Source organism: Echinops telfairi, unplaced genomic scaffold, assembly GCF_000313985.2.
Source record: "Echinops telfairi isolate 266 unplaced genomic scaffold, ASM31398v2 ScPeMD7_9;HRSCAF=40, whole genome shotgun sequence".
NCBI lineage: Eukaryota > Metazoa > Chordata > Mammalia > Afrosoricida > Tenrecidae > Echinops > Echinops telfairi.
In genome coordinates this window covers 79,342,356-79,360,607 of record NW_022103906.1, presented here as the reverse complement: position 1 = coordinate 79,360,607, position 18,252 = coordinate 79,342,356, and the positions used below count along the sequence as shown (strand labels likewise).

The window sequence follows — 18,252 nt, the reverse complement described above, 5'->3', positions numbered from 1 at the left end:
CCCTGGTGGCATAGTGGTTATGTGTTGGCTATTAACAGCGATGTTAGCAGCTTGAAACCATCAGTTGATCTGCAGGAGAAAGACAAGGCTTTCTTTCTGTAAAGAGTCACAGCTTGGAAACCCACAGGGGCAGTTCTACTCCAACCTGCTGGGTTGCTATGAGCCCACATTGGCTCAATGGCATGGCTGTGTGGACAGTTTTGTACCTATACAATCATATCATTGCACACAGAGAAAATTGTATGTCTTCTTTGCCATTTTGGATTTGCCACTTTGATTCGTTTTTTCATGTATAATATCTCATCTAAGACTTCCAGTCCTATATTAAATAAGAGTGGTGATAACAGGCAACCCTGGTGGGATGGTGCCCATTTCTCTCCATCAAGTGAAATGCTGACTGTTTTGCATATATAGCTTTTGTTATATTGAGGAGTTTCCCTTCTTTTCTTATTTTTTTATGTTTTTTTCATTAAAAAAATAGATGTTAGATTTTGTCTAATGCTTTTTCTGCCCCACTTGGTACAGTCGTATGATTCCTGTTTTATTCATATAGTGTATTATGTTGATTATTTCTGTAATATTGAACTATTGTTATATACCTGTTATAAATCCCGCTTGATCATGATGTATTATTATTTTCCATGTTTTGTTGAGTTCTATTAGAGTTTTGGTGTTTTGTATCTGTGTTCGGAAGGGACATTGATCTGTCCCTTTCTGTTTTGGTGATGTGTTTACTGGTGTGGGTATCAGGGTTTTACTGGCTTCATAAAGTGAGTTTGTGTTTGTGGAGAATTAGTGTTAACTCTTCTCTAAATAGTAGGAGCATTGGTGGCATAGTGCTTATGTGTTGGGCTGCAATTTGGAAGGTCGGCAGTTCGAAACCACTAGCTGCTCCTCCTCGTGAGAAAGATGGGGCTTTCTATCCTGTCGGGCTATTATGAGTCATCATAGACATGATGGCAATGAATTTGTTTTGTTTAGTTTTCCCTTTCTAAATTCTTGGTAGAATTCCCCAGTAAAACCCTCTTGTCTTGGACTTTTGTCTTGTTGGAAATTTTTTAATGATTTGATATATTTCTTCATGGATTATAGGTCTGTTACAGTTTTTTACATTGAATGGTGTTGATTTAGGTATGCTGTGTGTTTCTAGAAATTAATCCATTTCTTCTGGGTTTTCAGATTTCTTGGCGTATAATCTTTCATAATTATCTTTATTTTGGCTGATTTTATTGTGATGTTGCCCACTCCAGTTTTCACTCATAATATTTGTTTCTTCTTCTTTTCCTTTGTTAAATTTGTCAGTGATTTATCAATTGTGTTAATCCTTAAAAAATTTTGTTTTGTTGATCTATTGTTTTTGTTTTCTCATTTATTTATTTATGCTCTAATGTTTATTATTTCTTTTCATATGGTGGCTAAAGGCTTGTTTTCTGCTCTTATTCTAGCTTTTGTAGGTGCTGAGTAAAGGTGTCAATGTTTGTTAATTTTTCTTTTTTGGTGCACTTATTGCTATAAATTGTCCTCTGAACTGTTTTTGCAGTGTCCCAAAGGTTTTGGTATGTAGTATTTTTGTTCTCATCCATTTCAAGGAATTTGTAAATTACACATTTTATTTCTTCAACAATTTCCGTGTAATTTTTTAGTTTGAGCTTTCTGTTACTGGTTTATAATTTAATAGCATTGCAATCTGAAAAGATAGTTTGTAGTAGCTCAGCGTTTTCAGATCTGTTGGTGCTGGCTTCATGGCCTGACATATGATCTATTCTGGAGTACATTCCGTCTGTGCTGGAGAAGAGTGTATACGATGTTGTTACCGGGTGAAGTGTTCTGTGTATATCTAAGAGATCACGTTGATTGATTAGTTGTGTTATTTAGTTCCGTATCTTTTAAAAATTTTCCTTCCAATTGATCTTTCTTTTCTTGAAAATAGTGTATTGAAGTCTCCTACTATTATTGTAGCTTGTCTGGTTGTTTCTTCAACTCTGTAAGTTAGGCTAGTGAATTTTAAGGATCTTTTATTGGGTGCATAGATGTTAATTATGATTATATCTCCTGATACAGTTATGGCTCTCATCGTTATCTAATGGTCTTCTTTGTATTCTCATGATAGCTTTTACTTTGATCTCTATTATATCAGAAATTAATGTTGCTATACCAGCTTTTTTAAAAACTACCATTAGTTTTAAATTTGACATATATATTTTTTCCATCCTTAGATTAATAGTCTGTTTTTGTCTGTTTTTCTTATAAGCAACATATTGATGAGTCATGATTTCTTATCCATTCTATTAGTCTCTGTCTCTTAATTGATGTTAGAAAGTTTGGCTTTGATGTGCTGCGGTGATTTTCTTTGGGGATTAATTCTATGTGGGGTTCTTTAGGCTTCTTGAATTATTATTTTCTATTCTGTCATGTTAGGAACTTTGTCTTTCAGAATTTCTTGGATTATTTTCTGTTTTTATATTTTCTTCTTTGTTCTGCTATGTCTATCAAACATAAGTTCTTCCTTTTGATGGTGTCCCATAGAACATTTAGGTTTTCATCAGCTATTTTTAAAAAATAATTTATTCTTGTAGTTTGGACTGAAGATGTTGCTCTTCAAGCTCACTAATTCGTGTTGTTATTTTACTCTTTTGTTCCTTCAGAGTGTTATCCAGTTCTAATATCTTAGAGTTTGTTTTCTGGATTTCTATTTGAAATTGTTGAATTATTTCTAATTTTACATTTGTTTTGTCAAATTGTTCTTGAAGTGTTTTCCTCATCATCTGTCTTCTCAGGTTTTTTTTCGTGGCTTTTTAGAACGCTCCTCATCCAGTTAAAACAGCTTGACATCATTCTCTGAACTCCCTTGTGGGATCTGATGCCTGTTTTCATGGGGAATGTCTTAAGGATCAGTGCATATGCCCCTCTAGGTGCCACCCTTTCCCTTTTTTCCTCATGTGTACTGAAACTGCCCACCCTTTCCTTGACATGATACCATCTGTATATTTGTCTCTGCTCGTTGGTCAGATGGTATTAGAATGAATAATATTCTCTGTGTACTGGGTGTACCTGGATACTGTTGTAGGTTCAAAAGTGGCTGGCAATAGCCTGTTCTGAGCAGGGATTGATAAAATTGATTAGTATGTCTTGTCAATGTTCTAGTCTCGAGTTCAGTCTTTGCGCTTGCCAGGGGGTATAGATTAATGATTGAAGCAGCTGCCAGAAGAGGGTGTGAAAAACAATATCCAAGAAACCTTGTCCGTCTTATAAACATGTCTTTGCTAGAGATGAATGCCAAAATAGGCCCAGGGTCAATTTAAATGATTCCTATCTGACAGGAATCCAGTGTGGGGCTGTGTCTCTTTCAACCCCAGGGCTGTGGGACCTAATGAATTTTCCTTTGCGTGAGTTCAATCACATCTTCATCCCCCTCATCTCCCCAGTGTAGGCTCACTGTCCATCCCCCCAGGTGTGATGGGGAAAGTGCCACTGTCCTTTGTGGGATTAGATTAAGTCTTGGTGCCAGGGTTGGTGTAGGGAAAAGGGAGTCAGTTCACCTTTTCCCTTCTCCCTCTGCTGAGGTCTGGAGAACTGTGGGGAGGTGGTTACTGTGTGACATCATGCCAGGGCAGCCAGGAACCAGTGGCTTTTCAGGGCTTCTTGCACCCGATTCCTTCCGCTGAATTGTCGGGGTATATTTGATGGTTTGGTTTTTTGTTTGTTCATTTTTGCTTGGAAAGGGTGTTACAGAGCTTCTGGCTACTCAATCATGTTTTTATTTGTTTTTTAATCTTCTGGGCTACATTTCTAGTCTGAGAAATATCAGGAGCTGCTGTTCTGGATTTCACACTGTGAATCAGGGATATATATTTTTGGATAGGTAGTCAGAGGATCATTTGCAGAAACCTCTGGAGAATTCCCCAATGGCTGCAGAGCTGTATTGTTCTGCCTGTTCATGTCCTCATGTTGGACACCCAACTGATCTTATTTCGGAGTCACTTTCGTGATTCTCTGCTACATGTACCAGACAAGTTGTGGGATGACATCAATAGCATCCTAAATGAAGAAGGCAATGTAGGTCATTAAAAAGACAGGAAAGTGAGAAAAGACCAACGTGAGTATCAGAAGAGACTCTGAAATTTGCTCTTGAACGTAGTACATGAAAAATGATGACGCAGCTGGGTGGACCCTGACAGACCCCTTTCCTGGAAAATAAAATGATGAAGCAAACGAGTTGAACTGAAAACTCTCAAAAGGCAACTCCAGACGACAAAGTCTTGACTTTGTCTGAAGTTAGAAAGGAAGAACACGCAGCATATCTCAAGCTGAAAGGACTGAAGACTGTAGGTCAAGGCTCGGTTACCAATAGTGAAGGGTTCTATGGGCAAAACATTGAGTGATGCAGGAAACATAAAAAAAGAAGATGGAATGAATACAGAGAGCTACTATACCAAAAAGAATTGGTTGACATTGAACTATTTCAAGAGCATATGATCAAAAACCAATGGTATTAAAGGAAGAAGTCTAAGTTTCACTGAAGGCATTAGAAAAAAACAAAGCTCCAGGAATATGTGGAATGCCAACTTAAGTGGTTTAACAAAGCAATGCCATTCTGGAAGCACTCACGATGCTAAGAAATTTGAGACACTTACCTGGCCAATGGACTGTAAGAAATCCGTATTTGTGCCCATTCAAAAGAAAGGTGACCTAATAGATTGCAGAACTTAACCAATGACCTCACTAATAACATATGAAAGTCAACATTTTGCTGAAGATAAATGAAAAACAATTATAGTAGTCCATCAGCTGGGAGATGCCAGAAACTCACGCTGAATTCAGAAGAGGGTCTAGAACAAGAAATATCATTACTGACCTCAGATGGATCTGGGCTGAAAATTGAGACTACCAGAAAAATGTTAACTTGTTTTTTTGTTGACTATGTTGACTATAACTAAGTCACTCAACTGTGTGCTTCCTAAAACATTGTGGGTAACATTACACAGAATGTGGGGTGTGTACACTGCTCAAGAGGCAGTTGGAACAGAACCAGACAGGGCAGTATTCATCCTGATGGATCTAGTCTCTTTGAGTCCGAGCCCACTTGACAGCACTGAGCAATAATACACACATACACATATACAACATGCACACACTTGGAGGGGGCCCCCAACTTGTGATGGCGTTCTGTTCCGGTGACTCCATTAGAAGCTATTTCTGATGAAAGTCGAATGCCTAATTATTTTTCATTACTTGCCTTTTATTATAAATATATTTATGAATGAATCTGTCCTTTATCTTTGGGGGCTGGAAATATTACATATAAACATACAAATATATGTTATGCACACATACATACATATATTTGAAAGGTATGTAAGTCATAGAAACTTCTGCCCACAATGAAGAAGCATTGGATGACATTGGTATTTGGTCAGTTGTGGAATTAACTCCACGTGTGATAGGTTCTGGATCATCTGGGACCTCCTTGGGAATGGGATTGCACTTCTAGTCCAAAATTCTGTGAGAGTTGTCTGTACAATTTTTTTCTTCATGACTTGTGGGAACGTCTTACTGTACTGCTTTCCGAATGATCAACATTTGGGTTCATGGATTCAACCTCTTATTTAGTTTAGGAAAAAAAAGTTAGCTATTCCTTTCACTGTTACATTTTTTATAACTTCTTTTTCCTCTTCCTCATTATTTTTTTCTTCTTAAGCACATCTTTCCTCTCCAAAATCCATCAAGTCCTGGTCTGCCTATTCCTCTTCTTCCTGATCTTTTAACTGTACTGCATCGGTGATACCACACTCTAAACTTAACCTTCTTACCAAATGAGCCGTTTCCCCACCAATCTCTTTTGTTATATTATCCTGATCAAATGCTTGGAGCATGTTCACACAACTCAGTAATTTTCCCCATATCCCCTGCATGCATTTTCCCGTAACTTCCTCCCAGGAAGATGTAATGTTTCACACGCACTGAATATCTGAGAATGATAACATCAGCAAATCATATTCTGTAAATCTTATTTGGCACATATTGTTAATGATAAGATGTATAAAGGAAAAAAAAACCAAAAATGGATGGTTGTAAGTGTGGTGTATGTAACCGAAATACCTTACAGATCAGGAATGACCTATTATTATGTTTATAGCATTTACTACTCTTATTTACAGTTAGTGCACTGTAGCTCGACTCTGCTAGAACACATCGGAGCTATGTGTTCGCTATCATGTATTCCTGGTGTCCAGTGCGTTGTCTGGCACGTACGTAATGGGTATCCTGTAAGTTATGATTTAATTAAATTGTGATTTCCATCAAGACTTCAGCACTTGTAACCACAGTCTGGCTACAACGATGGTGAACTGTTTGTGTTTTACAGGATGGCCTGGTGAAGACCAACATGGAGAAGTTGACCTTCTATGCCCTCTCAGCTCCAGAAAAGCTAGATCGTATTGGTGCCTACCTCTCTGAGAGGCTCATCCGTGATGTAGGTCGCCACCGATATGGGTGAGTCGCATGGAAAGGTGGGAGAGATTTCTCAATCTATGTAGGTCCTTCAAAAAAGATAGTATGCTATGTACTGACCACAGTGAGAAAATGGGAGGTGGAGTCCTTTTACTTTTCCAAAAGCGAGATAAAATGTGAGACTATTGCCAAGATTTGAGAAGAGGGTATTGGGTTCCTTTAGTATCTGTTTACCTCTCAGATACCTGAGGACCCAGAAGTCCACAGGTACAGCCTCCAGTTAATGAGTCTAGTCGAGAATGTGCCATTATTTACCTCCATCCCACCCTGCCTTAGTCAATGGACTGTCTTCAAAAAGTAAGGAGAACCCCACTCCTCCTGGTGAGAAGGCAGGGTAACGGGCAATGTGCCCATTCAAAAACAAAACACTTCAGTGAAATATTTATCAGCCTCCTGTGAGGGCAGGACTTTCTATATTTAGAAGAGAGAAGAAATCTTAAGAAAATTTCTGATCAATAGATGAAGCTGTTTAAAAATTTAAATATGTTGATGTCAATAAAAGAAACCGTTTGTTAAAAACAAAACACAAAGGATAGTAAGAAGTGTTTGTTTTCAAATGAGAGAAAGGATCCAAACTCACCCGTAACAAGTACTGAGGGCAGAATAGGGAAACTGAGGCAGTCAAAGAGTTGAGAGGACCATAAGGAAGAAATTCTCAAAAGAGGAGATCCAGTGGGTTACAAACATGAGGTATGAGTCAACAACCTTACTGAAAAAACAAAACAAAAGCAAACGTACTGAATATGTCAATCGAGGACTATGGTACCATCTTCTCATATCAACTAAATAGAGGAAGCCAAGGATGGCCAAATGGAAGCCAGGCTCATGCTTTCTAGGAGTGGGCACTGGTAAAAACCTTCCTAAAAAGCCATTTTAGGGCATCTGTCAAGAACCTCAAAAACATTTGGACCCAGTAAATCTATTTTTATTAATCTATTGCAAGGGATCAAGATGACTCAGAAATATAGCTTTATACACAACGATGTAACTTATGGTGTTTTTTTTAATAATTATGAAAGCTATCTAGTAGGAGGAGGATAACTCTGTAAATGTTGGGGAACATCACTTGTTATCTGTCAGCTGGTCAGTAGAAAACAGAGCTTCACACGATGCTTCCCATAGAGTGTGGGACATGCCTTGTTGCTCGGTCAATTCTTCCAGTCAATTCCTGTTCATCTCTACCTTACGGACAACCCTATGAGTGAAACACGGAACATGCCTTCCATACGGAAAAAATGGAATCATGCATAATTATGCCCTGTGTTTAAAATCTAGTTAAAAAATAAATGATGACAGCAACCCATTTCAATGCCTAGTAGAAAATATGAGTAAAACTATATCAAAAGACTGAGGACTCCTTGTGTGGCAGAACGATTAGAGTTTTGTCTGTTTCCTACCTACCTACCTGTGTGTATGTGTGTGGGTATGTGTTCTAAATATTTTCTGTTGAGCCTGTGTTACTTTCATGGTGAGGAAAGTGGGAGGTGGCGTTGGCTGACCAACCATCACCCCATGATTCAGAGGCTGCATGTAGAGAGAGCTGCGGTCTTCAGGTGGCGTTGTGGACGGGGCAGGGGCTGGGCCAGTTGAGGGTGTTTGCTACGGTTAGGTGCCTCAGAGCTGCCTTAATGAACGGTTGCCTGGTCCTGTGCCATCTGTATCCTGTTCGGGAGGGGGAGCCTGTTGCTGTGGCGATTGTGTCAGTCCCCTCGCTGAGAGGGTCTCTCCTTTCTCCTGACCCTCTCTCTGCCCTGGGTCGTCATCTAACAGTTGCTCTTTCCTGACGCTGTGTGAGCAGGTTCCCCCTCCTTTGGCTGCCATCCTGCAGATAAAGGGTGATTATTCTTCAGTCCCACTGGTCCCTTTCTTCACCAGATCCTGCCCCTCCACCCTCTACTCTCTTCTGCTCCTGCCTTCTCTAGGTTCATCCTCTTATTCCCCAGATGATGGAAAGACATTGTCTCCCTGCTTCCCACCTTTGCTTGTCTGGTCCTTCCAGATTAGCCCTGTTAGCGCTGACCTTCCCCAAACACAGACCTGAGCCTACACTTTCCTGATCCCTTGAGAGTAAAATCGAAGCCCTTTGGTTTACTGGCCTGGGTCTTCCACAACCTGCCCTCACTCACCACTCTCCTCACCAGGTCCACCACCTCGCCACACCTACAGTTAGACCCTCTCCAGACAGACTGGCTGATGATCACCCCAACACCCAGGCCCCTTCTCTGTGGAGTCCTCTGCTGTGCTTTCGCTCCCCAACTCACCCCCATGTCTGCCCATCACCCCCCCCCACCCCCCCCAGTTCTCCTCCTGCTTGGGATGGCTGGGTCAGATCTTGAATTAGGAGAAGCTTTGCATTCTACTGACAGAATATGAAGGCACAGACGGTCCGAGACCCACTAGCAAAAACTAAATCAAACCACTGCTATTTGTACACCAAACCCACCACCGTCAAGTCCATGCCGACTCAGAAACCTTGTGGGATAGAGTAGATCCCAGAGCCCAGGGATCATTCCAGAAGCAGACTGTCTCGTCTTTCTCCCATGAAATGCCTCAGGGCTTTCAACTTTCGGCTGCAGCTTAGTGCTTAACCCACGGTGCCACCAAACTCCTATTGTAAAAGCGGGACCCCAAACCATCCGTTGCTCGATTGATGTTAGAAATATGTTGCCTGCTCACTAAAGAGGGTGTGACTGCACTGTGCATGTTGATTACAGAAAGGGCCCGAACCTATTATAAAATAGACTCAAGCAAGTACCAATAAGGTTCGCCTTGATTGAACCTAATATCCTGGCTACAACATTGAACATTTACTACTAATTTTGCCTGTCCTCTCGGCAGCGGTGGCTGCCTCAGTACAGCTGCCCCGCAGAAGCACTCAGCGTCGTTCCCCTGGATGTAGAGCTGCAACTCAAAGCTGGCATCCCTCTGTTAAAAATAGACTGTGCAGCATCGGAGTATTGAAGGCCTTGAAGACCTCGCTGAGGGTTTTCATCAGAAACCTTTGGAGAAAAGGAGAATCTGTTTGATCTAATCTGATCTCCTGGCCTCTCTCCACACCCTTCCCATCTTTCCCTACCCAACCCCCCACGTCATCATCATCTTCCACACCTTCGAGGGTGGTTTGGGAAGAGCAAAATGTTGACATACCGAGACTGTCTCTCTTCTGATGTAAGTTTTTTGGGTTTTATTTATGGTTTGACCATATGAACATGAACCTTGACTATTGGACCCAGTGGTAGAGCCACCTTCTTGGACCTCTGTCTCCTTGTATCCTTAACCCATGCCCATGGTGTGTGGACTCTGTTCTCAAATGGGTTTGACATCAGGGAGGAAAAACCATATGTGGGCAAAGAGAGGATGTGAGGTGAATTTCGAGGTGGGGGTGTGCAAAACAGCAAAAAGCCAGGATTTCTTAATGTTGTCTCCTTCCTGTTGGTGCCTTGCCCTTCAGTGGCTAGAGGGTGAGGTGAGGGAGGTCCTGGCCGTGCCGGGTGAGACCTAGGGTCAGTTGCAATGATTGCTGAGAGCTGACAGCATGTTGGATGAGTGCTCGGCATTCTCAGGATCTCCACGCCTAGCGCTTCCATCCAAGCCCAGCTTCTCTGAGCCCTGGAGGATGGAGTAACTCCTGTGTAAGAGAATCGGGCTGCTCCCCTCGTGAGCCTCGTCTCAGGAGCTGACCTGGTGTAGGTTCCTAAGGAATTCAAATTTCCCAGAAGGACTTGGTTGGAGGACAGGGTTATAAAACTGGCCTTAGTTGCAGCCCATGAACTCCAGTCCATTCTAGATGCCTTAGAGTCTGCCCTCCCACCTGCTGGGAAGCCTTCCCAGGATACCTCAGATCCTTGGATGTCAACCACACCTGGGGTTTTGCTCTTGTCTTTCGCTCAAGGGCTCCTGCAGTGGGCAGTCCTCCCCAGCTCCATCCTTCCGGCTCCAAGCACCCACCCCGAGTACAAGTTCAAGTTCTAAGACCCCAAGTCAGATCTCTAATGACCCTAATCCTGTCGAGTGGACATCACTCTGTGAATCCCATGCTGTAGTCCTTTTGAGAGTGTAAGCCTAAAGGGTCAGGCTAAATACCTAGAAGGGTGACTGTAAGCAAGGACAAATGCAGAGAACATGGACCAGGGGGCTCGAAGGTCCGCCCACGTTCCCACCAAGTTCGGTCCCCTAAGAGACAAGAAAAGCTGAGGTCTGTCATTACAGTCCTCCCATCCTTTGTGTGGACACCGCAAGTGGTGGAGCCAGAGATGGGCCACGGAAGGTGGTGGTTCACAGAATGAACCACAGAATGAACAGGTGGTGGCTTTAAATGCCTTGATTAGCGCTTCCACTTTCTACGAAATGCGCCCTCCGACCCAATAGGCAAGCTCTTTCACAGAGAGCAATGGTTTTTCTGGGAATTTATTTTTTCACTTTTTTTGCAGAAGAAGGAAATCTGAGCTCTCGGGTCTCCTTCCAAAATCTAAGCTCTCGTGCGGCCTTCTAGCGTCTTCTGTTGTCTAAACCCACCCGCCTCTTCTTTTCTCTAATTTAACGTCTATGAAATATGGGAACATGCTTGTGAAGGCAGGATGCTTCATTCCAAGAAGCAGGATTCGAGTCCACCTGCCCCTCATTTCCCCCCATCCCTGCTCAGCTGTCAGAAGTGTCTGGGTTTCCCTGCAGGGAGGCCTGTCCCACTGGGAAGGGCTCTAGCCCAGGCTGCTCCCCAGCCCTATGGGATTCCATGTGTGCTTCACTGGCTCCCACTGGTGGACCCCAAGCATACTGGGCTGCAAGACACGGCAGGATCCCTGGGCTGTGGTTGAGATGACGTCATCTCTGAGGGGTGGGCCCCCTGGAGCAGGGAGGAAGGGTGGGCTGGGGCTCTGGGTTGCCAAAGCTCAACGATCCATGCCGCCTTTGTCTTTAACACGTACCCCGTGGGTAAGCTCGTGCTGTGTTGTTTGCCAGTGTGGCTCCCTCGGCCAGATGGAGACATGGGTATGTTACAGGGGCAGGAAGAAAGAAGCTTTACCCAGAAGAGGGGCTGTTTCTCTTGGGACCGCATGGTGTAGAAGCCGCTCAAAGCTGCCTAAGAAATCATATCTGATGTTTTTATGTAAAAAAAAATTTAATTAGAGGACATGGTAACGGCTAGACCTTCCTACAGTTTGGATTTGCAACACTGGCTCATGCCCGGGGCAGTTTGGACCCATCGTGTCTGAAATCAGGCAGCTGCCACAGGAAGTCCCAGGGAGCTTCAAAAGTTCCTGGTGGATCCGAATGAAAAGAGCATGGAATTTTCCCGTCACCGTTTCTGTGGCCCCTTCGTGTCCCATGCAGCTCTTCCCAGTGGCCCTGGGACCGTCTCTAGGAATTGTCCTAGAGTGACGCTGCTTGTGCGGGTGCTGGCGACACGTCACCCAGGGTTGCTTTGGCTTGGGGGGAACGCGCGGACTAATGGAGAGGGTGGCGGGCCAGCATGCGGCCCACCCTGGCCACGGCGCTGCTGTCCGCAGGTACGTGTGCATCGCCATGGAGGCGCTGGACCAGCTGCTCATGGCCTGCCACTGCCAGAGCATCAACCTCTTCGTGGAGAGCTTCCTCAAGATGGTGGCCAAGCTGCTCGAGTCCGAGAAGCCCAACCTCCAGATCCTGGGCACCAACTCGGTGAGAAGCAGCCCTGGGCTGGGCCATGGGGGGCCGGGGCGGGGGGCGGGGCTGAGGGTGGAGGGGGCGGTGCCCGGAGGGTCGTGGTCAGCTTACTCTGATTCCTGACGCCTGGATACAACACACTGTCTCAGTAACACACCTCCCCCCCAAACCCGTGTGAACATAGGGGCATTGATTTTTTTTTTTAATGAACTCAGAACATACAGTGAACCCTCGTTTATCGCGGTTAATCGGTTCTAGACCCTACCGTGATAAATGAAATTCCGCGAAGTAGGATTGCTTATTTGTCAATCAAATATTTTCGTAGTTAGAGCATAGAGGACATGAAAAAACACCCTTTAGTCACCATTACACTCGTATTACCCAATTTATTAAACGAAAAAGGGAAAATACAGGAAAACATTTTGGACGTTACAATTATCATTTATTATTTATTATATTATTTATGGCATCAAGCGTGTACAGTATGAGCCAATCAGTGGCAGTAATGATAGAGCATGCGCTGTTACGCAAAAACCGCGATAGAGTGAAGCCGCGGAAGTCGAAGCGAGAAGTGGCGAGGGTTCACTGTATCCCCCACCTGCCATCAGGTAGACCAGCGGTTCTCAACCTGTGGGTTGGGACCCCTATGGGGATCGCCCGATTCATAACAGCAGCAAAATGACAGTGATGCAGTAGCAATGAAACTAATGTTATGGTTGGGGGGCCACCACCACCTGAGGAACTGTGTGACAGGGTCGGGGCAGGAGGAAGGTGGAGGACCACGGGGCCTTGGAAAGCACGTGGCTCGGTGGCGTGGCGTCTGTTCAGCAGGTTGTAGAGCTCGCAGCACTAACGGGCGCATTTCTCTTTAGACTGATCATTTCCAAACTTTTTAATAGTAGCTTTTCCCCCTTAACTCACCTTCCCCAGGACGCTGAGACGTAGACTAATAGACGGAAGTGGCCTTCCACCGTGGAGGCAGGGATGCTCTTGGCTCAGCATCTGTGGCGGAAAGAGGAAGTGTCCCGCCCCTCCGAGCCAGTCCTGGTGCAACTCTTTCCAGGATAGAACAAACGGGTGCCCACAGGCAGAGGTGCCAGGTCAGCGGGAAGGGCACAGGGAAGCAGGCCTTCTTGCTTAGTTCTGCCCCCACCCAGCTGTGGAGCCTTTGGGTAGGTCCCCTCTCTCTTGCAGTCTTTAGCCTCCACCTTGATACCAGGAGTGGGTTTGGACTTGACCTCTGTACGTCTTCTCCGCTACGCTCTGTGCTGCTGGTCTCAGGGTCAGTGGCCTTCATCCGGAGTGGGTAGAGTCCCGTGAAGGCCAAGGACACCCAGCACCTCGTGTGTCCATCCACCCTCGCGGATCCCGGCTGCTCGGTTGGCTTCTGTGCTCTCTGAGTCTGGTCTGTCCCCTTCAGGGCCCACTCTCAGCTGCAGGTCTCCAGTGAAGCCTTTGTCAGGCTACAGATACTGTAGACAAAAAGGGCAAGCTTTGCCCCCTTAGCGTTTCCCACCTGTGGGGGTCCTGGGTTTTTACTTCCTAGGTCAGAGCTGCTTTTCCTGTGCTGCAGGGGTTGATGCAACCAGAAAACAAGTCTTCAGATTTGACTTTCAACCACCAAGATGAGCAACTCAATCCACCCCCACCGCTTCTCTCTCTGAGCCAGCTGCCTTTGCCAAATTACATATACGCTAGCTGTGGGTACAGTGATGTGTCAGGTTGCCCTAGCAACAGATGCAGATACTGTCTCTGCGGTCCTGTTTAAGAGAACTACCGTCCAGAAGAAAACATCTGAATGGAGAAGAACCCAGTCACCAGGCACCCTGAGGATGTCTGCCCCTCAGGGACACAGAAGCAGGTGCCTGCCGGCTCCAGCTTTCTTCACAGCTATCCCTTGCCTGGGGCAGGCGTTGTTAGCTGCACCCGTGAAAATTCAAGCCTCTGCAAATCTCTGCTCCAGTGAATCACCGCAACAATCAGAGTTGACTGATAATTACTGTGCTACAGACGGTGAATTTTATATAAGAACAGGTGATGATAAATAAGTGGAGTCAAATGTTAGCAATAAATCCAGAGTCTAACCTCGAGGCAGCCTGCCCTCCTGTTTCCCTCACCTAGATGCCCTCCCCAGCTCTCTGAGGCTAGGACCCTCACATAGCTTCTGGATGAGAGTGTTTGTCTTGCTCCTCATTGGAGAACTTCCAGTGTGCTAGGGAGATCTTTCTCAATGGAATCAGAGAGAATCTAGACCTGGCATTTCTATGGGGAGTCAGAACTCTACAGGGACCAAAGGGGAGCAGGGGGAGGAGGAAAAGAAGGGCGCAGGACCCTTGATGCCCGTTCACCCAGCAACCTGCTCCATTTTAATTATGTACACGGAAGCTTGCGAAATTGTATTTGGATAGAGGGTTTTGCTGCCAGGAAATTAAATGTAAGGAAGGCAGATGGCTCATTGTTTATTCACTGATGAATACCCACACTCCCTGCCATCAAGTCACTGCTGCTTCATGGCAACCCCCCGTGGGTTTCCAAGACTGTAACTGTTTGCAGGAGTAGAGAACCCAGTCTTTCTCCCGTGGAGCTGCTGGTGGTTTTGAACTGTGGACCATGCGGATCGATCGCTGTAGTCCAACTCGTAATCACTACCCTATAAGGGCTCCTTTAATCAATGAATGGAAACAAAGTGGCACACGCACACACGCTTCCAGTGGAATTATTTTTCAGCCATAAATAGGAATGAGTACTGAGACCTGCTGCAATATGGATGAATCTTGAAAACATGATGCTAGGTGAAAGATATCAGATGCAAAATAGCATCCGGTGTCTGATTCCAGGTAGACAGTACAGCCAGAACTGACAGATTTATAGCGGCAGAAAGTAAATTAGTGATTGCTTCGGAATAATAGGTAATAAGATATAAACCCAACCCAACCCACTGCCATCGAGGCGATTCCAACTCATGATCACTTTATCTTGGGTTCCCAAGACTCTGAACTTTTGAGAAGTAGTTTGTTTTTGTCCCTCTTAGCAGCTGGTGTGTTTGAACTACAGACCTGGTCGTTAGCAGCCCAGGGCAACCCAGGATGCCACCAGAGGGATAACCGGAGAGCACAGAGAGGTGACGAAAGTGCTCTGAGATTGACGGTGGGGACGATCGGACCGATCCTTGACCACCCTACCAACCACTGAACTGCACACTGCCACGGAGAATGGGGAGAAGGTGGGAGAATGAGAAAGTAGAAAAGGAAGCCATCGACTACATCCCCCTCCTCGTTTTTTCTGGCTCTTTCTGCCTGGCATGGAAGTCCCGAGAAGTCCCGTATTGTGTCTGTGGCCACACAGCTGGGGCACCAGCTTCACTGCTGTGGTGACGCTCCCAGGCTGGTTCTGACTCGGCAGTCTGTGGACAACCACGGGACCCTGCTGGCCCGGCCCCGGCCTCGCCACAGTTGCTGTGCTCGAGCCCACTCTGTCAGTCCTCCCCTTTTCCTGTTGACCTCTCCTCTACGAAGCATAGCGTCCTTCCCCAGGAACTGGCCCCTCTTGCTAACATGCCCGAAGCATGCAAGACAACATCTTGTCATCCTGGCTTCCGAGGAGCATCTTCTGGCTGTACTTCCTGCACGACGGATTTATTTGTTCTTCTGGCAGTTCCCGGTCCTTTCGATATTCTTTACCAACATCATAATTCAAATGCATAATTCTCCTTATATCATTCTTACTCACTTTCCCCTATGTATGAGCCACGAGGAATAGCAGGCATTAGGTTAGGCACCCCTCGTCCTCTGTGTTAGTCTGGATACTTTGTAGAAACAAATCCACAGAAACTCATATATAAGAGAGAGTTTTATATAAAGGTTAAGTAAGCAGCAAGAAAACATCCCAACCCAGTGCTTCCCAAGCCCACAAGTCCAACATTAACCCACACCAATCCACAAAGTCCTCCTCCATCTCACAAAACAGACGCAATGATGCCAACTGCAGGAGGAAAGCCAAGTCAGTGAATGTGTAAGCATCTCAGCGCTGGCAGAGGTCTCCACACGGGTGCTCCAGCACCCAGGGCTGCATCAGGGTAGGTCCATGTGGCGTCTCCTTGGGGATGTTTTGCAGAAAGTGAGCCTTGCCAGCTGAATCAGAGAACTGCTAAGGCAGCTGCACCCTGGTGCGACCATCACAAAGCAAGGGACCCGAGAACTCGAAAGGCGAGGATTACTGAGCCATTTATCCCTCCGCCCTTCAATTAATCCCACATGTGTTTATCGGCCAGGTTGGCACAATAAACTAACTAACTCATCCTCTAAGCCAAATGTGTAATCCACAACACCACCACCTGAGGTGGAAGGCACCTGAATTCTTGCTGGGTTCATTTCCTACCCTTCAGCAAGCGGATATTTTACCAGTAAGTCTAAAGTCATTGATACTTCATCCTTGCTACTTCAATTAGCATAATGTTATCAATGTAAAAGATTCGTGTGATGTCTTGTGGAAGGGAAAGGGAATTGAGGTTCCTGGTGACTAAATTATAACACAGTGTGGGAGAGTTGCTATCCTTGAGGTATGATGGTGTAGGTATATTGTTGGCCTTGCCAGCAGAAGGCAAACTGCTTTTGGTAATCCTTTGAAACTGGAATTGAGAAAAAGGAATTGACCAGATCCATAGCTGCGTGCCAGGTATAAAGGAACACATTGTTTCCCAAGCAATGAAACCACATTTGGAATCACAGTTGCAATGAGAGTCACCTCCTGGTTAAGTTGACAAAATTCCACTGTCATTCTCCAAGACCCATCTGTTATTTGCACAGGCTAAATAGGCGAGTTAAGTGAATATGTGGTACAAACTACCACACTGCATTCTCACGCCCCTGATGGTGCCACTACCCTCTTCAGTCCCTCCAGGAATGCAATATTGCTTTCAGTTTACTCTTCTCCCAAATGAACGGTCACGCTTATAAAACTCCATAGATCCCTTTGGAGAAGGCTGAGAGAAATGCTAGCAATATGTATTTGGGGTGGTATAGTGGGGCCCTTCTTCAAGGGAATTTGTTCTTCCCTTCACACAAGGGGCTGTGAGTCTGTGAACTGGCTCACACATCTTGGAATTGATGGAAGGGCTATGACTTTGTGTTTGGCTGGGTTGACTAGAGAAACAAAACCGGTGACACTCATGTATGTATAAGAAAGAGCTTCATAGCAAGAAAAAGAATTTTATATCAAGAAGGCACCCCAGCCCAGTCCAACTCAAGTCTGTGAGCCCAGTGCTAGCCAGAGCCTTCTTCAGACTCATGGAGCTGCAGGCTGATGCTGCAGAAAGGTGCAGGAGAGAGCAGGGAGATCATAGGCCAGTGGGTGCAGAGCCATAAGTCCAAGGTCGGTGGAAACAAGGCAGGGCACCTAGAGCTCTCCATATCAGTAGTGGGTGTGGCTGCCCCTGGATATAGAGCCCCAGTGCAGAGGAAATGAGGGACCAGAGGGAGGAGAAGGAGAGCACCCTGGGGACACTTATAAAAAGGCCACACCCCAAGGAGGCATCAGTGAGGTTGTGACCTGATTGACAGGTTGGACCCCACACCTATACTTTCACACAGATTCAAGTTGACATAAAATCTAACTGCTACACTCTATTCAGGCAATTCAAATTAGACTGCCATTCACGCCACCTGGAAGTCTTCCATGTCTATAGATCAAGGAAGCATTTCGTGGGTTTCTCATCTGTTTCACTTCTAGGAACACCCCGCTTAAGTAGCTAACACCATAAATCCACACAGGTCAGCCTATTCTGATGACTCCTTTAACTCTGCTGTGCCTCACAGTAACCATGCCCCCCTTGTCTTTGTCGATTAAGTGCTGCTGCTTGGCCTCTGTCACCACAGGGCTCACACCCATTGTTATTAGGTGTCAATTCTATTTGAGCGGTTCCCACTGTCAAATCTGGCGTACATGAAGTTCCGGTCGCTGCAGTCTTCAAGGACTCTGGACCTCACATCACGAATGTGTGACTAATCGTCATGGTTAAAAAAAGGGCGTGTCACTTAAAGGCTTGAAAGTAAACATCTAGCCCAGAAGCAACAAAGCCCACATGGAAGCAGCACACCAACA

The 18,252-nt window shown here is 45.3% G+C and overlaps 1 protein-coding gene across 1 annotated transcript in view; it reads left to right on the top strand.

Annotated features, from left to right (window-relative positions):
- EFR3B (EFR3 homolog B) overlaps nucleotides 1–18,252 on the top strand; it is a 64,650-nt gene that overhangs the window by 4,461 nt on the left and 41,937 nt on the right. Inside the window, exons 2-3 of the mRNA XM_004696411.3 lie at nucleotides 6,365–6,492; nucleotides 12,018–12,168. Coding sequence (XP_004696468.1) covers nucleotides 6,386–6,492; nucleotides 12,018–12,168 — 258 coding nt within the window. The 5' untranslated portion in view covers nucleotides 6,365–6,385. The remainder of the gene's footprint in view (nucleotides 1–6,364; nucleotides 6,493–12,017; nucleotides 12,169–18,252) is intronic.